Raw genomic sequence first — 22,414 nt, forward strand, 5'->3', positions numbered from 1 at the left:
AAAAGTAACAAAATAAAACAGAAGAGGAAGGGGGAAAGCATATAGATAGCAGAAACCATTTCTACAGATTTCTTTTTTTACCCCAAGGTTTTAATAGTATGTGAAATAGCTTTAGGAAAATTTCTTCTTGTCAATTTTTTCACATTTGCCAAGTGGCATGTTTGTTAAAGTCAGCCATGCTAAAGTTTTGGGGAGTATGTGGAAGACCCCCCGGGCTCAACATGCTTTCCTACACAGGTCTCGTGGCATTCCCTTTAGGAATTCACTTTTCGGGTTAACCATTTCCTCATCCCACGGTGTCAGTCAGTCCTTCAGTCCACTTTTCTTTTAGGACAGGAAAGACCTAGGGCATTGGGCAAAGAGGAAAAGGAGAGTCAACCGGGCGCAGCGGCTCATGCCTGGAATCCCAGCACTTTGGGAGGCCAAGGCGGTGGATCACCTGAGGTCAGGAGTTCAAGCTCAGCCTGACCAACGTGGTGAAACCCCGTCTCTACTAAAAATACAAAAATTAGCCGGGCGTGGTGGTGCGCACCTATAATCCCAGCTACTCAGGAGGCTGAGGCAGGAGAATCGCTTGAACCCAGGAGGTGGAGGTTGCAATGAGCCGAGATCACGCCACTGCACTCCAGCCTGGGCGATAGAACGACTCAACAAAAAAGAAAAAAAAAAAAAAAGAGAGTCTAAGAGAAGTCCAAGTGGGTACCCAGAACAGACTTTACCTACATCACTATTCTCTTTAGAGATGGCCCTGCTCCCCACAGACTGAGAGGAATTTATGTTCTATAGTAGGATTCTGTATTGGTCAGGATTCACTTCTGTAGATAGTGGCTTCACCAAGAGAGTTTATTTCATTCTCATACAAAAGAAGTCTAGAACAGACAGTCTACATTGGTAGAGACTCAATTTGCTTCTATGCTCTTGCTCTAGCATGCACAACTTCCTCTTCTTGGTCAAAGATGGCTGCTCACATTCCAGCCATCATGTCCTCAGCCCACCATTAGAAAGGAGAGAAGGGCATAGCCCCTTCCTTGATGGACACTTCCCGGAAGGACCAGACAACACAACGGCTTGCCTTCTTTGGCCAAATATTGGCCACAGAACCACACTTATCAAGAGGAATATGGTCTTCCTGCAGTTATGGGCTTGGCAAAAAAAAAAAAAAATCAGAAGTCCTGTACCAAGGAAGAAGATGAAGAGGGAGAACTGATGCTGAGGGACAACCAGGAGGCTTTGCCACAGGATTGGATGACATCTTGCTAAAATAGCTTACTTCTCTGTGACCTTATTTTTTCTTTTTAAAAATGTTTTAATTAAAATTTTTGTTTTTAGAGACAGGGTCTCACTCTGTGCCCAGGCAGAGGTGCAGTGGCACAATCATAGCCCTCTGCAGCCTTGAACTCCTGGCTGGGCTCAAGCGATCCTCCTGCCTTGGCCTCCTGAGTAGCTGGGACTAACCTGAATTCTCTTATGCTTCCTGGATTTCTTTCCAGGCCGAGACATAGAAATCACAAATGAATAAATGTGATCAAACTTGAAGGCCATTTCTAAAGAAAAGCTTTAGCTTGGACCCCATTCTGTGATTGCTTGTTAACGCCTCCTTGTAATTTCAGCGGAAATTCTAGAATTGGCTGGGAATGCCGCGAGGGACAACAAGAAGGCCCGGATAGCCCCGAGACACATCTTGCTGGCAGTTGCCAATGACGAGGAGCTCAACCAGGTATGTCTGAAGCATCGAGGGAAGCCGCAGAATGGGTTTGCCAAACATGCTAATGTGTGGGTCTGAGTGGTGGCCATGAGTCACTCCTGCTGCAGTTCCCAATTACCTTTATACAAAAAAAACTCAGGCCATATAAAAGAACAAATTCTGCTAGCTCTGTCATTCAGATTCAAAATAAAATTGCTTCTGGCATAGATCTCATTGTATATTCTAGGTTTTATCAGACCTTTCTTTTCTCTTTAAAGACAAGTTCTGTGTTGCTGAGGAAGGTGTAGCACAAATGTTATTCTCTTCACTTTCTTCACCCAAACTTAGCCGACAATTTTTTCTGATGAAGGCAGAAGACTTTATATTTTAGAACTGACCCTTTATATTCCGAAACTGACCCCAAAGTCAAGTGAATAGCCCCTCTTCACCCACAGTATATGTGAGGTGGTAGTAAATGGTATAAGAATTTTTATTTCTGTTTCTTTTTATTTATCTTTATTTTCTAATCTCATTCTTCTCAAAATATAGTGAAGAAGCCGTTTTTATGGCCAATCCGTCATGGACTGATAATTTCCAAAAATGTAATAACAATTATTAGAAAAATTAAAAAGCAAACTACAAGCCATGATTTTTTGTTATCAGATTCAACAGATACACAGTAACTGTCAGTTTGCTATGAAAGTTTCTAGATGCTTACTATACTTCTCTTGTCACTGATGGGTAATTACCAGTTCATGGGTGAGCTGTGGTCGCAGACCACGTTTTGGGTAGTGTTGGTTTCGAATTTGCAGAATATATTAGTGGAGTAGTACATGTCTGTTCTTTACTGATAAATTAACTTATATTGATTGGGAGGAGCATGGCCAGACATACTTTACTGATGGAATGTATGTGCAAGCTTGTGGAGACAACTGGTTCGTCATTAACTGAGTCTAGTCTTTGCAATGACCTTTGAACCTCATTTTCTCAAGCTGCGCTCCCCACATGGGAACCTCCTTATCCTCTGTTGTGTCTGGAATTCCAGAGCCCTGGGCAACTTCTATATCCCTTCTATTTTGCTTTGCTTTGTTTTGCTTTCTGTACAACATCACAGGATGCCTTGTTAACCTACAGAGAAATGCTCTACAACTGAAAGTGGGAAAAGCCAATTAAATGGTGTATTATGCAGTTTCTTTAGGAAAGCGGAGGCCACATTTGACAGTTAGAACTGTATTAAATCCAGGCCAGGCTTAGTGGCCTACGCCTGTAATCCCAGCACCTTGGGAAGCTGAGGCAGGTGGATCACCTGAGGTTAGGAGTTCAAGACCAGCCTGGCCAACATGGTGAAACCCTGTCTCTACTAAAAATACAAAAATTAGCTGGGGGTGGTGGCAGGTGCCTCTAATCCCGGCTGCTCAGGAGGCTGAGGCAAGAGAATTGCTTGAACCTGGAGGCGGAGTCTGCAGTGAGCCAAGATCTCGCCACTGAACTCTAGCCTCAAAAAAAAAAAGAACTGTATGAAATTGAGTACTAGCCGGCTGTTTGCTACATGAGTGCATGCGTTTCTCTCTTCAGCTGCTGAAAGGAGTGACCATCGCCAGTGGAGGCGTCCTGCCCAGAATTCACCCCGAACTGCTGGCCAAAAAGCGAGGGACCAAAGGCAAGTCGGAAACGATCCTCTCCCCGCCCCCAGAGAAAAGAGGCAGAAAGGCCACGTCAGGCAAGAAGGGGGGGAAGAAATCCAAGGCTGCCAAACCACGGACGTCCAAAAAGGTGAGCCGAGGCTGCATGTCCTGAGCCAGGCACTCCCACGGCAATGGTCTGAACGTCTGTGTTCCCCCACAATTCATATGTTGAAACCTAACCCCAGGGGCATAGGATTACGCGGTGAGGCTTTGAGAGGTAACTAGATCATGAGGGCAGAGTCCTCATGAATGGGAACAGTCCCCTTATAAAAGAGGCCTGAGGGAGGCAGAGGGACCCTTCTGCCATGTGAGGACACAGCTAGAAAGCATCATCTACCAGGAAGCGAGCCCTTGCCAGGCACGGAATCTGCCTGCTCCAAGGACTTCCTGCCTCCAGAACTATGAGAAACAAGTTTCTGGGCCAGTCACAGTGGCTCATGCCTATAATCCCAACACTTTGGGAGGCCAAGGCAGGAGGATGGCTTGAGCCCAGGAGTTAGAGGCTGCAGTGAGCCATGATGGCGCCACTGCACAAGAGCCTTTGTGACAGTGCAAGACCCTGTCTCAGAAACAAAAAAAAAAAGAGGTTTCTGTTGTTCGTGAGCCAGCCAGTCTATGGCATTTTGTTAGAGCAACCCAAACAGACAGTAAGACACTCACAAGTTTAAAGATGAAACAATGACAGTGTAGCAGGCACCTCTGAAGGACCAAGGACTCTTGCAGCGTGGTGCCGGAAGAAAATGACAAGAACATACGGGTAAAAGAATAAAGGGCCTTTGAGGTTAGAGCTGAAATCATCAAATAGGTCTTCTCTAGGTTTCCAAACCCTAAGCAAGGATGGTTTTCAGATCCCTTTTACTACCCCCAGCAAATTCTGAAGTGAGAGACGGTAGCCGGGAACCTGCGTCGTATGTGTCTGCAGAGCTCCGTATTGCCTTCCAAACAGCCTCTAGTCTCCTGCAAGCGTTCCTTGAGTTCCACCAGTGGAATTTCAGGTGTTTGGGATAGCTTAATAATGCTAGGTAGCTTAGCTCAGAGACGCCACTGATAGAATAATGTTTTCCTGTGTTGCCCAGTACAGTGACCACTGGTCACATGTAGCTTTATTTATTTATTTATTTTTTAAGAGACAGGGGTCTCACTCTGTCACCCAGGCTGGAGCGCAGGAATGCAGTGGCGAGATCATAGCTCACTGTAGCCTCAAACTCCTGGGCTCAAGTGACCCTCCTGCCTCAGCCTCTGAAAGCATTGGAATTGTAAGTGTGAGCTAAGGCACCCACCCAGCCAAGGCTATTTAGATTTGAATGAAAACTAAATCAAATTTAAAATTCAGCTCCTTGATTGTACCAGCCACATTTCAAGCACTCAGCAACATTATTGAGGATCAAAACAGAGTATTTCCTTGATCACAGAAAGTTCTATTGGACAGCCCTGCTGTAGAAGTTGTGGGCGCTTCATTCCACACTGCCTCTGTGCCCCGAGAAATCCTGGGGAGAAAGAAGGCTAAGCAATGGGCTATCAACGGCCCCACCCGGCTCCAGTGCTTGTTGTCATGAGCTGCAGGCATTGAAATGAGCAAGGACAACGCACTGGTGGTGCACAGGGGTAGTTGAGGACTGTAGGTACGCGTGAGCCCTTTAACACACTTTCTGTTTTGCTATTTTGGGGTACCCTTTCTTTCCTTATATTGCTGACTTTTGCTTCCCTCCTTCAAGAAACAGCAGAACACATCACCTAACTGCTTCCTTTCATATTCAACTTGGTGGCAGCCATGAGAAGAGCTTAATAAAGGCCCCTCAGGCTTTTTCTGGATTGGTTCTCATCTGGCCTTCTGATTTTTACCAACAGTCCAAACCAAAGGACAGCGATAAAGAAGGAACTTCAAATTCCACCTCTGAAGACGGGCCAGGGGATGGATTCACCATTCTGTCTTCTAAGAGCCTTGTTCTGGGACAGAAGGTAACAAAGAGAATTGCATTGTGCTATATTAAAACACTACTGTATTTTTATAACCTACTGTTTACAAACGATGCCTCCCTTGCTCCCCAATAATGATTTTCACTGCAGTCTTGAATTATTCATTTTTAAACTAAAGAGCTGTGGCAGTGTCGGCATTGTGAGAGTGAGAATTGTTCTTTTTTGCTGAGAATTGTTAATGCTAACATTGGTCAGACGGTAAGCATGGAGGCTCTTTCTGGTCAGTAGATAGAATGGCATTACTGGTTTTGCTGGGAATTCCACACACCCCAGTTATTTCTACATCTGCCAAAAAAAAAAAAAAAAATCCATAGCTAACTTTCTCAAACAGCTTCTGAGAGGCCCATCTTACATGGTTCAATGTAATTTATCAAAGAAAGAAAATAGAAATATATGTTTCCCGAATATCCTTGGTATTAGAAATGAATTATTTGCCAATAATTCAGTCTGCCTGCCTTCCTAGGCTTTAGAAAGAAAACAAACAGGGCTATACATTTGAACAGTCTTCAGCAACACAACAGCAGCCCAGCCAGACATGCAAATAATTCATTCCTACAAGTGTAAAGTTTACTGAGCAGACAATTTATCTACCAAGTCAACTGGGACTGAAATAAGACACCCAAGGGAAGAGTCAGTTAATCATATCTCTGGTAGCTGAATGTTTCCATCCTGACAACACAGTAAGCCTCCATTCAAAGAATTGGGAAGAGCATGTTCTAAGAAGAGCATCGGTGTGGCTGGTTGCTAATTCATCACTGATTAAAGCAGGGAAACAAAGAGGTGGAATTTACGTCCCCTCTCTGGCCCGTTCACTGTTACATGACGATTAGCTTTCTCTCACGTAGCTAAGGGAACATAAAGGTCTCGCTCATGTTGGCCAATAGAGAATGCCCTCCATTCCACTCTACTGTGAACACATAGGGTAGCATTTCCCAACGGTAGCCCCAAGACTGTGGTCTCCAAAGGCCAAGGGAGCCAGACACCCCCAGGTCAGGATCCCAGAGCCCATTACTTCTCTCCAGCAAGGTTACTGACTTCAGAGCCCTGCCCCACTAATTTTGTGCTCCTCTAGGGAGAATGCAGGATGCTGAGGGGAAAAGAGAGAGCGAGCCCTGGGCTTCCTTGCAGGAGCTGCTCAGAGGATACATCAGTGAAAACCAGGGCCACCAGGGTTGGGAACCAAAGGCATGAGCTGTAAGAGAAAGAAAGGAAGGAGAGGGGAGGTCCTGTTCCTGTTCCAGGGAAGAGGAAATGGATTCGTTGCATGCTGCCAGCCCCAGAGTGGAGAGCAAATCTGCTGAGCTCAAAGAGCTTATTGCAAGCCAGACACCTGGGAAACTGGAGGTTGTCACTCTCTGTGCAGCCCCTATGTTGACATTGGGTATGAATAATTAAAGAGAATTAATAAATGCAAGTAAAATATGAGGACTTTTCAACAGGATTTTATCTTTTCCACATTCTCCACCTTTTCTTCCTAATGCAGCTGTCCTTAACCCAGAGTGACATCAGCCATATTGGCTCCATGAGAGTGGAGGGCATTGTCCACCCAACCACAGCCGAAATTGACCTCAAAGAAGATATAGGTAAGGTCCTGAGACTTCAGTAGAAGTGCCATAGAATAGGCCACTGTTCTGGCAAGTTCTTGTGAAGCTGGTCATTGTCAACCGGCTATCCCATTGCTGGGGTCCCATGTCAAACTCTGTCTTTATGTGTAGTTGAACAGCTTCACTAGAGAGAAGCTAACTTTTAATTCTGCATATATTTTTGAAATTTTTATTGGGGTATTGTGTAAAAGCAAATCATTAGCGTAGAGCTTGATGAATTTTTCTCAAAGTGAACCCCACTGTGCAACTAGCACCAAGATCCTGAAGCAGACCCTTACCAGCACCCAAGAAGTCTCCCTCGGTCCCACTCCCAGTCAGTATGTCCTCCAAGGGTAGCCACTGTCCCTTCTTCTCAAAGCAGAGATGGGTTTCATCTGTCTTGAATTTTGTAAAAATGAAATCTTGTCCTCTTTTGCTCAACTTAGTATTGTGAAATGTATCCATGTTGTTGAGTATGATTGTATTCATTCATTTTCCTTGCTTGTAGTATTACACTGTATAAATATATGACAGTTTATTGATCTATTCCACCACGGATGACATTTGGGGTCATTTCCAGTTTGGGCTATAGTGAATAGTGCTACTGTAAATATTGTTGTACATGTTTACATATATCGTAAGCTTAAATATTGAGAGTGCTATTGATAAAAGGGAAATGGACATCTAGAAAAAAATTAGGTTGTCCATTAAGCTATGAGCACTGAGTTATTTTGCCTGTGGTTTGCCACCTGTCCCACGAGTGGCAGAGGGATCTATTACTAGCCAGGGTGGAGGAGCTTGGGAGGATAAGCTGTTACGGGCGCCGGAAATAACAGCATGCTAACAGTCCCCATCCCATCCATTTTTACCAAGCAGAACTGCCTTAAACTCTCCATGGAAAGGGTAAAGTAAGCAAAGAAGGGGCTTTGTCCCTAGGGTACAGGGCTTGCCTGTGAGGGAGGCAATTTGAGGTAGATGCTAGTAGTTCAGCCCTGGGTGGTAGCACCAGGGGACCCTGGCAGCTGGACTCACTCAGGGCTTCCTCCTGGCATCAGAGGCCACTTGCTGTGCTGAAAAGGAGACAGGACAGCCCTGGGAAAAGTCAGCATTACAGAGAAACAAGTCTCCTTCCACGCTCCTTGGAAGGGCGCCCTCTAGTGGCCTTCATCTGGAGCTTTTTTAATAGGTGTCCTGTCTCTCACTGACACATTGCAGTGTTCATACTTTACACATTTCTATAGTAATGAAATTTTTATGTAAGAAAAACAATATGCTTCTTTTCTTTAATTGGCATGGTGGCAGAGTGGAAAGAGCACTGGTCTGAGAGCAGAAATTCACGCTCAGATTCCAGCAGTGGATTCTAAGACCAGCCTCTTCAGGGTCTTGTGAGGAGAAATGGGCTAAAGGCAGCCAGGTGGTTAAGAGGGCAGGTTCCAGGTCGGCCTGCCTGGACTGTCCTGGCTTTTCTGAATTGCTTCCTAGCTGTGTGACCTTTGGCAGGCATCTAAACCTCCCTGAACCTGTTTCCTCCTCTGTAAGGGAGGATAGCAATAGTACCTGTCCCACGGGGCTGCTGTGATGGGGCCTGGCACAGTGCTGGGCTCCTAGGCACGTAGTAATTGACAGTTGTTTTGTTGCTGCTGTGTTAGGAGGAGTCCCTCCCATTATGATTCCATTCTCCACCACCTAGTCACCCAAACTAATCATCCCAACAGCCAAGGCCCTGCCTTAATCTTTTCAAAACATTATGTTATTATGGGAAAAGTCAAGCATAAACAAAAATAACAGAAAATTATAATGAAACCCTACTCAATCAGATGCAGTAATCACCACCCATGGCCACCTTTGTTCCAACTCTTACCCCCTCCACATACTTCCCGAAGTCATTTTATCTGTGAATATTTCACAATGACTTCTAACAGATAAGGGCTGTTTACTAACAACACAGCCACACTACCATTATTGTACCTTTAAAAAGATAGCAATATCAACAAATTACCAGTGTTCCAATTCCAGTTACATCATAAATGTCAAGTTTCTTAAACATTTGTTTAAGCCAGGCACAGTGGCACACTCCTGTAGTCCCAGCTACTTGGGAAGCTGAGGCAGGAGGATTGCTTGAGCCCAGGAATTTGAGACCAGCCTGGACAATATAGTGGGATCCCCATCTCTTATAAAAAAGGGGGGCCTGAGTATGGTGGCTCATACCTGTAATCCCAGCACTTTGGGAGGCTGAGGTGGGCAGACCACTTGAGCTCAGAAGTTCCAGACCAACCTGGGCACATGGCGAAACCCCATCTCTACAAAAAAATACAAAAATTAGCCGGGCGTGTTGGCACGTGCCTGTGCTGCCAGCTAAGGTGGGAGGCTGAGGTAGGAGGATCACTTAAGCCCAGGAGTTCTAGGCTGCAGTGAACGGTGATCACGCCACTACACTCCAGTCTGGGCCACAGAGTACACAGAATGAGACCTGGTCTCGAAAGAAAGAGAGAGAAAGAAAAAGAGAGAGGGAGAGAGGGAGAGAGACAGAGAGAGAAAGGAAGGAAGGGAAGGGAGAGAAGGAAGCAGGAAGGGAAGGACGGGGAGAGAAAGGAAGAAAGGAAAGAAAGAAAATTGGTTTATTTGATTTTGGATCCAAATCAGTCCACGCACTGCAGTTGGTTGATAAGTCTCTTATACCTTAGGTTCCTCCTTCATCTCTTTCTTATTTCTTTGCAATTCGTTTGTTGAGGAAGCTGGGCCATTTGTCCTATGGGGTTTCATGCAGTCCAGATTTTGTTGATTACATCCTCCTGGCATCATGAAACATGTTTCTTTGCTTTTTATAACTTGGTGGTTGGATCTCGAGGTTTCATGAGGTATAGGTTCGAAAACTTTGCCAAGACCCCTTGGTCAGTGGTGAGCGCGCATGCCTGAGGAGGCGTGTCGTGCCTGGTTGTCTGTCTTGGTGTGATGCTGGGGGCCACTGATGCCTCTTCTCTAGATTCCGCTATTTGTTAGGAGTTGCAAAGCTGCGGTATTCTCATTCTAGCATTGCTCCTTTCCTTCTTGGGAATGCTTCTGTAGAGAGAAAAATACCTCTCTCCAGGCTGCTTTTTTCTTAAAAGTCTTCAGTGAGGAGGGTGGATTCCCCTTGCCTTCTGCACATTCCCATTTGGCCCTTGACCTGAATGCAGAGGGCACCAATGTAGACCTAGTCCTCTGCTTCTCAACATGAACTGGCTACCAGCTTCAGTTACTCGGCCTTCTCCAGGCTTCTGGACCCAATAGATCAACAGTGTCCAGGAATCTGGGGGCCAGAAAGGAGCCTCAGAGGTGCTGGGTATAATGCACAATCACCATTTCTCAGTTGCATCATGGAAACCCAAGCACATTAATGAAGAAATCCCCTCTGCACGCCCTCCCCCAGTGGACAGTGACCACTGGAATAGACACTTGTCCTAAACGATCTGCACAATGTACTATGGCTCGCCACATATACTTGAGGCTCGAGTGTGGAGTGGGGGAGCATCACCACCCAGGCCCTGGGGAAGACTCTGAACTGAACCATAGTAATAATGATGATTCATAAAGAGAGAGCTGAGACTTGCCCCAGACATCCAGATCACCAAGTTCATTCGAAGATGAAAACACCTGAAAAATACCTCATCTGCTGCCCCAAAGCCGTCGTCCTCCCAGTCTGGAAAAAACACCTGTGCCATCTCAGAGACATAAGAGCTGGATGCGCTGGTACATACACAGACGGGGTTCCTGCGGGGTCAGAGGTGGCGTCCTGTCATCTCCCATGGGGTTCCACTTGGCCTGTGGAGAAGTAAAAGCTGAGGTAGGAAAAAAAAGAAAGAGTAGGGCATTCCCCTAACATCAAAGGCTCAGGGCATCTCCCGGCAGGAAAGTCCGTAGAGATTAGCCTCTCTGCGTGTCTCCACTGAAAACTGAGCACCGGGGTGGGCGAACAACATGCCTGGCTGCGCTGGGCCTGTGGCTGTCCTTTGACTCAAGCACTTACAGTATGTTGATGGCACTGTGATGGGACCGGGACCTCAGAGCTCTCCACATGAGTACTAAACCTGTAGGACACAACACTAGAATCTCAGTTTTTTGTTGTTGTTTTGTTTTTAAATCATCTACAGGACTCAGGCCATGAGACCAACTTTATGGCCAAATCACCCCTTAAAAGATCCTTGATAAAAGCTTGCCAGTCTAAGTCTGCTACACTGATGCCCCGAGACCCCTGCCTCCCCCAACCTCTGGCAAACCAGGATAACAATTGGGAAGTTCAATTCCTAGTTTCTAACTGTACTATTTTTTTTTTTCCTGGCCTACTACAAGTATGTCAAACAGTGTAATTAGATTGAAAGAACAACCACAGTGGCTTCCCATTGCTCTCCTTGCAGGTAAAGCCTTGGAAAAGGCTGGGGGAAAAGAGTTCTTGGAAACGGTAAAGGAGCTTCGCAAATCCCAAGGCCCTTTGGAAGTCGCCGAAGGTAAGTGTGGAACTAGGCTCCTGTCACCAGCATGGCCTCACCCTCCTCTATGAGTCTCCAGCCTCACGTGCCTGATGCCCGTTCAGCTTACGAGACAAAGCATGCCATAACTAATCAGAAAGCTATTTCAGCATCTCAGGTAATTTGAGGAGGCCCATGGAGATCCTTTCAGATGTCCTGGGGACTCCAATATGTCTGAATAATTCAAGTCAATTTGCATCAGATCCCCCAAAATGGTCTAGAGCCATTGGGTGAACTTCGCATGTGTGTGATAAAGTATACATACCATAGGACTTACCATTGGAACTATGTTTTTTTTCTTTTTCTTTTCTTTTTTTTTTTTCTTTTTGAGAAAGAGTCTCACTCTGTCACCCAGGCTGGAGTGCCGTGGCATGATCTCAGCTCACTGCAACCTCCGCCTCCCAAGTTCAAACGATTCTTGTCCCTCAGCCACCCAAGTTGCTGGAATTACAGGCGCATGCAACCATGCCTGGCTAGCGTTTGCATTTTTAGTAGAGATGAGGTTTTGCCGTGTTGGCCAGGCTGGTCTCAAAGTCCTAACCTCAAGTGATCCACCCACCTTGGCTTCCCAAAGTGCTGGGATTACAGACATGAGCCACCGCACCCAGCCACTGGAACTATTTTAAAGCGTATAATTCAGCAGCATTAAGTACTTTTACAGTGTTGTGCAGCCATCACCACTACCTAGTCCAGCGCTTTGATGTCACCTCACACAGAAACCTTGTTGGGGTGATCGGACCCAACACCAGGTCGTGGGGGTGACGAAGTCCAGCGGAGTCAAAGGAATGAGAAAAGACAGTTTGAGACAGAAAGTGGGTCCAGGGGGCTGTCGCTGGTGTATGGAGGCTGCGAAGGCCCTGAGCTCTGGAAGGCCAGACTATTTATTGGTGATCAAACAAAGAAACAGGTGGTGAGGATACGGGGGTCGAAAGGCAAGCGCATGATCTACAGCTGTGACAGTTTAGCATTTCCTTTGAAGCATCTGGAACATATTCTGCTGCTTGAGATAATGGAGAGCAGGTTCTTTTAACTCAAGATACAATCGATCCTGAGAGAGCAAGGAGCAAGGAGCCAGCAAGTCTAGACACATTCCAGAGCCATGAGCCCTGGATTCTGTCGAAGCCACGAGGGCTTTTATGCCTGGGCTCAGATTATGGTGCGTCGGAGTAGCCTTCCACCCTTTGGCACAGAGCTCAGTGTTCCAGCCACAAGGGGTTTTAGAATCTGGACCCCGGACATGTTCCAAGACTTTCACGTTATGTCAGACATGCAAGCCCTGCCTCAGCTTCTCCCAACACTCAGCTTTTCTCCCAACAAACCCCCTAACGTTAAGCAGTCTTGCCCAGTGCCCCCTCAGGCCCTGGCAAGCACTAATCTACTTTCTGTCTCTATGGATTTGCCTATTCTGGATATTTCATATAAAGGGGATCATGCAGTATATGACTTTTCTGTGTGGCTTCTCTCACTTAACATTTTTTTCAAAGTTCATCCATACTGTAGCATGGGTCAGTACTTATATTCTTTTTCATGGCTGAATAATATTCCATTTTGTTTAACCACTCATTTGCTGTTGGACATTTGGGCTGTTTCCACCTTTGGTGATTGTGGATAAAGCTGCAGTGAACATCTGTGCACAAGTTTTTATTTGAACATCTCTTGTCCAGGTGATTGGGCAAGTTTTTGACAAGTGGATCCAACCTCAGGTCGGTGTTCCCACCCACACGACTCCCAATCAGTTCACTCCTTGTACCCTCAGTCAGTGCCAAGTGCTGCAGGGCTTCAGCGGAAAATAAAACCCACCGCTGCCCTCAGATGCATCACTGGGCCACAGAGCAGGAGCCACAACCTCAGCGTAGGGGAGTGTGGGAGGACGGCAGTGAGGCTGTGAGAGCCCTTGGGGGTGGGACACGGAGGGCAATAGGAGCACTGCATGTGAGAAGACGCGGGTCTTGCATGAGCAGGGAGTCTTGGGTCAGCATGTGGGAGGAGAGAAACAGCAGTCAGGGTGAGGCTGGGTCTGTGGGCTGTGCGAAGGAGTCTGGACCTGACCCTACATGGACACGAGGGCACTTGGAAGTTTAAGCAGGGGGCTGTCCAGATTAGACTTGATTGTTATAAAAGTAGGGCCTGGGCACGGTGGCTCACGCCTGTAATCCCAGCACTTTGGGAGGCTGAGGCAGGTGGATCACGAGGTCAGGAGTTCGACACTAGCCTGACCAACATGGTGAAACCCTGTCTCTACTAAAAATACAAAAATTAGTCAGGCGTGGTGGCATATGCCTGTAATCCCAGCTAGTCAGAGGCTGAGGCAGGAGAATCGCTTGAACCTGGGAAGTGGAGGTTGCAGTAAGCCAAGATCACGCCATTGCACTCCAGCCTGGGCGACAGAGCAAGACTCTGTCTCAAAAGAAAACAAGAAAGAAAGAAAAGGAAAAAAGTAATGGGGGCTTCTAGTCCAGAAAGAACAAGAGCCCACACTTGAAATCTCCACCCACCACTCCCCACAGGCATAGCAGTAATAGATGCAGTGTCTCTTTAAAAACTGTCAGACAGAGCCACACTCAAATATAAGATAAGCCTCCATGTAGACAGAGGCAGGAGGGCTGCAGCAGCACCTCCAGGAGGCCGCTGCCCCAGGCCTGGGCTCCAGGTCTGTAAGATGCAGTGTCGCTTCATGTATAAAGAGGGCCAGAGCCAGGCTCACTGCTCAAAGCAAGGGGCTGCATGAGACTCTTGTGGCCTTTACAGGAAGCCAAAGCTCTAGCCACTACCCAGGGCTACAACTTGTATAAAAATCTGTCTTTCTAGGGTAGCAGAAGGGAGAAGAGAGCCCTCACCGAAGCCCAGGGCCACACTGCCCTCTGACTCAACGTTTGGCTCCACGATATCCCCAATATAACCATGAGACCAAGCCCCAACTCAGTTATCTAAGATGGCATCTGAACTGGGGGCCTGGGTATGGGGAAGATTCACCAGAAACTGCCTGATAGGGTGCAAAGGAGAGGAAAAATAGCTGCTCTACACAGAATGAGAGGCTCCAACACACTTCTTTTTTAAATTATTTCTTAAATAGAGATGGGATCTTGCTATGTTGCCCAGGCTGATCTCGAACTGCTGGGCTCAAGTGATCCTCCTGCCTCAGCCTCCCAAAATGCTAGGATTACAGGCGGGAGCCACCGTGCCCAGCACAACACACTTCTAAACAGAGTTCCAAAGGCAGAAATAGAAAGTAGAGAAGCAGTATTTAAGGAGATCATAGCTGAGAATTTTCTAGGATGAAGCATGAGCCCTTAAGCTGAAAATATCAAGCAAAATACATGAAAATAAATCCAAAACCTGGAGTGTTGTGGTGAAGCCCCAGAAATTGAAAAATCAAAAGAAACCTTCAAAGTAACCCGAGAGGAGAGGCAGATCATTTGTAAAGAAATGATGGTTCTTCTAGTGACAGCAGACTTCTCATCAGCAAAAAAAAGATGTTTGGAAACAGGAAAGAAATAGCTTCAAAGCACTGAAGGGGGAAAAAAACTGTCAACCAAGAATTCCACATTTTGTTACGTTATCATTCAAGAATGAGGACAAAAGATGTATAATTTCAGACGTGTAGAAGTTGAGAGGCAGCAATCCAGACACTAGCTGCAAAGAATACAAAAGTCTGCACCGAGGAAATAGACATGAACCTGGAAGGAAGGAGAGCGCTGCAGGACACAATTTTCAGCTAAGACATTGGTGCAAATATGTTAGGTGTAAGAAGCCATGGCCTGGGGCCAGTGAGTGGTAGCACCCTGGTAAAAATGGAGAAGGGGAGATGGTTCACCACTGTCTAACAGCACATTACATTTCATTTTAAAACACCATCAGTTGTAAGATATATTTTTTTTTGTATGTACCACTAAAAAAAATTAAGTTTCCAAAATAAGGTGTCTAATAGGAGGCCCCACATAAAGCTGGGGCACATTGAGTATAACAGCAAGCAAGCAAGACATGAACCCACCATGCAGAAAGGAGCAGCAAATATATAGTAGGGGAGAAAAAAGCCTCACTAAAGAATTTGGCCAGGCATGGTGGGTCACGCCTGTAATCAAAGCACTTTGAGAGGCAGAGGTGGGTGGATCACCTGAAGTCGGGAGTTTGAGACCAGCCTGACCAACATGGAGAAACCCTGTCTCTAGTAACAATACAAAAATTAGCCAGGCATGGTGATGGGTGCCTGTAATCTTAGCCACTTGGGAGGCTGAGGCAGGAGAATCGCTTGAACCCGGAGGAGGTTGCAGTGAGCCGTGATCGCGCTATTGCACTCCAGCCTGGGCAACAAGAGTGAAACTCTGTCTTTAAAAAAAAGAAAAAGAATTTGAACCACAAGCCAGTGCTCCTGAAGATTTGCAGCCAGATCCAGTGCAGCTCAAAACCTCAGGCAGAGAAGAGAGTGAGACACGGCCTTAGTTTGGTAGTGTCCCCAGGTGACATAGAAGGAAATGTAATTTCTTTTTGGAAGAACTCAGCTCCAGGCTGACAGCAATTCTAAGATGCTTTCTGATTTCAACAATATTAAAATGTTTAAACAAAAAAAAAAGTGCATCTTAACATGGTTAAAACAGACCAACTGCAGTACAGGCCCACCCTGTGGCAGGGGGTGGGGGAGGGTGGATCAAGAAAATATTTCAGGAGCAGAGCCAGTGAGAGATAGTGATGCTGCACGTTCAGGGAGGCAGAAGCTGGAGGCAGAAGTAGGGTTTCCAGGCTGACAAGCTGATGAAAAGTCGGGCCTTTCATTCTTTTGTTGAATATTTGAGCACCTGCCTGCCAGTGACTGTGGTAGGAGCCAGGCAGCAGCAAGGAATACAAAAGTGCTTCAGTGAAGACGTCATCTGGGGCAGAACCAGTTCACGTTAAGCATCTACAGTGTGTGCTGTCAGGCACAGGCATCGGGATGTGGATGTGAATGTAGGCCCTGAACACTCCTGAACTTTACAACCAGGCGGGGACCCCAGGGTAGCACAGTATATCACAGCACTGCTGGCTGCTGAAGCGAATGGCAGAGGCCCAGAGAGAATGGGTGAGGGAGTCAGCGACAAAGGAGGATAGCCAGGTGTGGAGACACAGGTGTAGCCAGACCCATGTGTGCAGGGGACTGAGCCCACTGGCCGGAGAACAACTGGGCATCCAGAAAGAGCAAGAAATGGATAGACTCCAAGGGGAGAGGGGCAGACCATGAAGGGAGCCTGGGAGGACTGCAGTAAGGTCAGGCTGGCAATCAGGAGCAGTTGCAGATTCTAAGTTTAAATGTGGAGTTTAAGGACCTTGACTCCAGCAACCGTATGGAGAATGGTTTGGCAGAAGGAGGGCAGGGGCCCAAAGATCATCGAGAAAGCTGTATTGGATGAGGGTGGAGGTGGAGTGGGGGTGAAAATGAAGCACTTGGGCCTGGAATGGGACAAGGCAGAGGAAACTGATGATGTCTGCAGTGACAGAGAGGGAAAATGGGGAATCGGGTTTCAGGAGTGAATGGCCATTTTACTGGGCACGTGTTAGCCCTGGGGCCCCAGAAGGGTCATGAGGTGCAGGTCCCTGTTGAAAGCTAAGGAGGAAAATGGCTTGCAGATGGCTGCGTAGGAGCTGGGGCTGCAGCAGAAAGAAGAGCACTGGGTCCAGACATGCAGGAAGAGGAGAGGCCATTGTGGGAAACTGAGGCACTGTTAAAAGAAAATCCATAGTGTCATGGAAACCAGGCATCAGCAGTAGCAGCCTCTCAGCAGAATAAGGGGCCACCCTAGAGTCCCCTTTTGCTGTGATGACTCCAAGAACTGTGATGGCTCACCTGGGAGAAGGTTCTAGAAGCTCCCAGCAGCAGCACTGCCACCCTCAGAATGCAGGTCTCCACCAGGCGACACCACATTAGGTAAGAGAATGCCGCTAGTCATTACGTGGATAGGTGCTTACCAAATACCAGGGTCACAACCCTTGCAATAACTTGACCCTCATCCTTGACACCTCTGGAGAACATTACAAAGCATTACGGCTATAAGCCGTGTTATTCATCGCCAGTTGCCACGAACGTACTTTGTTCTGGACTGAAATGTCATCGTGTACTACCCTGAAAGTCATTTTTTACTTGATTGGATGTTTGACATTGCCAATAGGAACATACTCCTTTTATTTAAATATGACTTTTGGCTGGGTGCAATATAATCCTAGCACTTTGGGAGGCCGAGGCGGGTGGATCACTTGAGGTCACGAGTTCAAGACCAACCTGGCCAACATGGTGAAACTCCCCATCTCTACTAAAAATACAAAAAATTGGCCGAGCGTGGTGGCGGGTGCCTGTAATCCCAGCTACTCGGGAAGCTGAGGCAGGAGAATTAAATCGCTTGAACCCAAGAGGCAGTGATCGAGCCACTGCACTCCAGCCTGGGCGACAGGGGGAGACCCTGTCTCAAAAAAAAATACTTTACATTAGAGAAATAACACCATTCTGCTAGTAACGTGATTATACTTTTTAAATATGTGAAATAAATCAGCCATGACTGTAACAAGCCAAACTCCATCCGGCATACAGTAGCAGCCAGGTGCTCGGGAAAATCGCACCATGCAGACAAGGCCCATCCCCAGGGTCCTTGGTTCTCAGCACAGCAGCCTCCGGTTTTGGGGGCATCATTATTCAGGTCTAAGAGGGACACTCTGCTTCTGGTGCACAAATATACATGGTGGTAGAGTCAGCACGTGTGGCAGGCCCCTACCCAGAGCCTCGGTGTATTGTGTGGCCTGGGTCCTGCACTCAGGCGTTCACATATGATGACACTGACCCCCTCTGGGCACTGGAAGGCAAGGAGCCTACAGCCTCCCCGATGGACGAGGGGCTCCCTTGGATTTGGCTTCCACCCATGCGAGGAAGTGCAGTCAGCACTTTCTGACACTGTGGACATTGCCAGGAAATACTTACCATGAACTAGGTGAGCATCATAGATTTCCAGTCAGTCTTTCACCTCAACCCCACACACAGCTCTGGAATAAGGCGGACACACGTTTCTGTTACAAGTGCTGCCCCTAGTGGCCACGGACCTTTGCTACGTCGATTCCTGGGTTCCTGGAGGGGTACAGGGCGCCGGTGGGTGGCTTGGGGGCCTGCATGGCTCATGGCTGAAGCTGCAGCTGCCTCAGGCAGATCCGAGGGAACTACTCCCCTGGGGAGTCCCACAGTGACTTCTCTGGAGCTTAGCAGCCACGGGGCTTTATCAACTCTGTCACCAATGGGAACCATGTTTAGGGGAGTAAACAGTAAAACAAAGGAGTATGACTGAAATTGTGAGACAAGGCTGGCCTAATTCAATTTCACAGCCCGCTTTTGAAACCCCACTCTCTGCAGGGCATGTGGCAATACCTGTCCAAGGAACTGTACAATCGAGTTCAGTGGTTCTCAACTCATAGAAGGTCCTAAAATCATGTAAGCATAGGTCCCTGCACCAGACCTACTGAGTCAGGACCTCTGGGGGTAGGGCCCAGGCATGGCTATTTTTGAAAAGCCACAGTAGGCTACGTGTGGTGGCTCACACCTGTAATCCCAGCACTTTGGGTGCCCGAGGCAGGAGGATCACTTGAGCACTGGAGTTCAAGACTAGTCTGGGCAACATAGCAAAACCTTATCTCTACAAAAAAATTTTTTAAATTAGCACATGCCTGTAATCCCAGCTACTTGAGAGGCTGAGGCACTAGAATCACTTGAACCCAGGAGGTGGGGCTTGGAGTGAGCTGAGATTGCACCACTGCACTCCAGCCTGGGCAACAGAAAAATACTCTGTCTCGAAAAAAACTAAAAAGAAAAAAAAAGAAAAGCCGCTGTATTCATTTCCTGTGGCTACTGTAACAAATTACCACTAAGTTTGTGGCTTCAAACAACACAAATTTATCTTCTTACAGTTCTGGAGGCTAGAAGTCCACAATGAGTTTTAAGAGGCTAAGATCCAGGTGTTGGCAGGGCTGGTTCCTTCTGGAGGCTCGGGGAAGGATCCTTTCCTTGCCTTTTCCAGCTTCTAAGCTGCAACATTCCTTGGCTCCTGGCTGCTTCGCTCCATTCTCTGGCTCCTTCATCACACGGCCTTTTCCTGCCTTTGACCTTCTTACCTCCCTCTTGTCAGGCCCAGGCTTACCCAGACAGTCCAGGATCATCTCCCCATCTCAAGAGCCTTAACTTAATCACAGCAGCAAAGTCCCTTTTGTCACGTACAGAAACACCCACAGGTTCCAGGGAGAAGGATGTGGCTGTTTTGGGATGCCATTACTTTACCTACCACAGCCATCAGAGAGGATCTGACGTGTCCCTTTAACTAGGAACCATTGTGAGGAGGTAGCCCAACCCAGGGACTACTTGGCAGACCATATGAAAGTGACGTGTCAGAGAAGCATTAAATGCTTCTACCCATAGCTTGTGCTAACTGTGCAAAGTCATCCAACCCAGCTCTCTGTTAAACACAGTCTGCGTCAGAAGCACAGGATGCTGGCCGGCCAGCGTCTCTATCACTGCCTTATCTCCAGATCTAACAGGTACCTGATGAGGTTAGGCTATAACCTAGGAAACCTCAGGAAATAACCCGCGGCATTTTCTCTCCTATGTCCCAGCTGCCGTCAGCCAATCCAGTGGACTCGCAGCCAAATTTGTCATCCACTGTCACATCCCTCAGTGGGGCTCCGACAAATGTGAAGAACAGCTTGAAGAGACCATCAAAAACTGCCTGTCAGCGGCGGAGGACAAGAAGCTAAAGTCCGTCGCATTCCCGCCTTTCCCCAGCGGCAGGTAAGATGCAGTTCCCCTGAGTTGATTCCTCCGGCCTTTTCCCTGGAAATCAGCTGCTCCCCCACTTACATCTGATCTGGGTGTTACCAAGGGCTGCCAGCACAGCCAAGTATGCTGACCAGGTGACGGGGCAAGAAACCCAGTTTTCATCCTTCAGAACCCACGGGGAAGCGAGCCCACTGGCTCGTAGGCAGTAGGTCTTCCCCAGCTGGGGCCAGCCCCACTGCCTCCTTGATGTTAAAGCCCCAGGAGGAAGGCAGCCCAGGGGAGGATCGGCAGGCACAGGCCGGCTGGTGTGTTATTTTTTGAGAGCCTTCCAGGTTCAAAGTCCGTATTCCCACCAGCTGTCCATGTCCAGGACACGTGATCAGAAAACACCAGGCTCGAAGGCCTTGCTACTCAAAGTGTGGTCCATAGACAGGCAGCAGTGACCGATGTCAGAATGCAGAATCTCAGGCCGCCCATCTCCGACCTCCGTCTCCAGAATCCCCAGGGAATTCCATTGCTGCTCTGGGAGACTGCAGAGCCAGGAGTTTGAGGCTTTGACGAATATACCCAGAGAAGTGAAAATCTGTCCCCGAGTGATTGCTGAAAAGGAGGTTGGGCAATGACTGGATTGTCACAGGTCCCAGCTAGGCATTATTTCAGATACGTAATGAGGATATCTGCTCTCACATACAACATATCCTCTCCCTTCGTGCCCCTAGCCAATCTATTGCTTTAATTTTGAACACCCTCTCATCTTGAGCTGCCCTTTATAATACAGCTATGGTTTATAGCTATGTCCTGGGAAGCCCAAGAGGAAAATAATGAGACCTAGGTTCCTGCTGTAATCATATCTCAACCTAGGCAAGCAGCATCGAGGCTCAGCAGTCCAGGCCCAGAGATGCTGTGAGATGCATTCTTTCATCGGTGAGACCATGCAGTGCTGTTCTGTGCTGGAATACATGCGAATGGGAAGAATCACTATTAACAGGGCCCTCCTGGGCCTGCTCCAGGGGTCTTTGTCGCTGACCCCTAATGACCACTCTGGCTGTGCCCCTGGAACCTGGTGCTATGGCCCAGTCTGGTGGATGGCACTATCAGTAGCTCCCTGGAACCTGGGGCCTTTAACACACTTTCATCAACCTCGCCATGCCCAGAGTCACAATGCTGAAATTACATGGACCTGTGCCTATGAAATAATACGTGCATAAAAAAGGACTTATGAAGACAGGTTTGGAGCATATATTTTTGCCCTTTACTAAGCAATCAGGTTAGCATACAAACCAGTTTGGAGGGAGCTAACAAAACTTCTGTTTGCTTTTTTGAAGACCAAGTATTTTTGATGCTGAATGGCTAGCATTTTTAAAGCCAAGCTTGACTTGGTCAGATGACATAGACTCAAATACAGGGAGCTGGCATGGTGGCTCACACCTGTAAATCCAAAAGCTTTGGGAGGCTGAGGCAGGAGCATCACTTGAGGCCAGGAGTTCGAGACCAGCCTGGGCAACATAACAAGACCCATCTCTACAAAAAATTTAAAACAAAAAAAAAAAATTTTTTTTTATAGGCACATGCCTATAGTCTCAGCTACTTAGGAGGCTAAGGCAGGAGGCAGATAGCTTGAGCTCAGAGGTTCGAAGCTGCAGTGAGCTATGATCACACCACTGCACTCCAGCCTGAGTGATGGAGCAAGACTTTGCCTCTGAAACAAAAACTAATTTTTAAAAAGTATAATAAAAAATAAAATACAGGGCACTCTTCACTTGGCCAACTCTATGACCTTGACTAAAATCACTGTGCTTGGCCAGGCACCGTGGCTCACACCTGTAATCGCGGCACTTTGGGAGGCCAAGGCAGGCCTCCCAAATTCCTGAATTCCCAAACTCCTTGAATTCCTGAGGTCAGGAATTCAAGACCAGCCTGGTCAACATGGTGAAACCCCATCTCTGCTGAAAATACAAAAATTAGCCAGGCATGGTGGTGTGCACTACTCAGCTGCTTGGGAGGCTGAGGCAGGAGAATCACTTGAACCCAGGAGGTGGAGGTTGCAGTGAGCAGAGATCACACCACTGCACTCCAGCCTGGGTGACAGAAGGACTCCATCTCAAAACAAATTAAATTAAATTAAATCATTGTGCCTCTCCGAGTCAGTGTGACACCTATAAAGTGGGGGCAACACGCCCCACCTGCCAACCCCAGGCTGTCCCTTT

At 47.4% G+C, this 22,414-nt stretch overlaps 1 protein-coding gene across 1 annotated transcript in view; it reads left to right on the plus strand.

The window, feature by feature from the left end:
• The window catches only part of LOC111537903 (core histone macro-H2A.2), a 59,214-nt gene that overhangs the window by 35,893 nt on the left and 907 nt on the right, over nt 1–22,414 (plus strand). The window contains exons 3-8 of the mRNA XM_023205043.3: nt 1,611–1,717; nt 3,260–3,457; nt 5,218–5,328; nt 6,830–6,929; nt 11,324–11,413; nt 20,045–20,219. Coding sequence (XP_023060811.1) covers nt 1,611–1,717; nt 3,260–3,457; nt 5,218–5,328; nt 6,830–6,929; nt 11,324–11,413; nt 20,045–20,219 — 781 coding nt within the window. The remainder of the gene's footprint in view (nt 1–1,610; nt 1,718–3,259; nt 3,458–5,217; nt 5,329–6,829; nt 6,930–11,323; nt 11,414–20,044; nt 20,220–22,414) is intronic.

This window comes from Piliocolobus tephrosceles, chromosome 9 (genome assembly GCF_002776525.5).
Source record: "Piliocolobus tephrosceles isolate RC106 chromosome 9, ASM277652v3, whole genome shotgun sequence".
NCBI classification, from domain to species: domain Eukaryota; kingdom Metazoa; phylum Chordata; class Mammalia; order Primates; family Cercopithecidae; genus Piliocolobus; species Piliocolobus tephrosceles.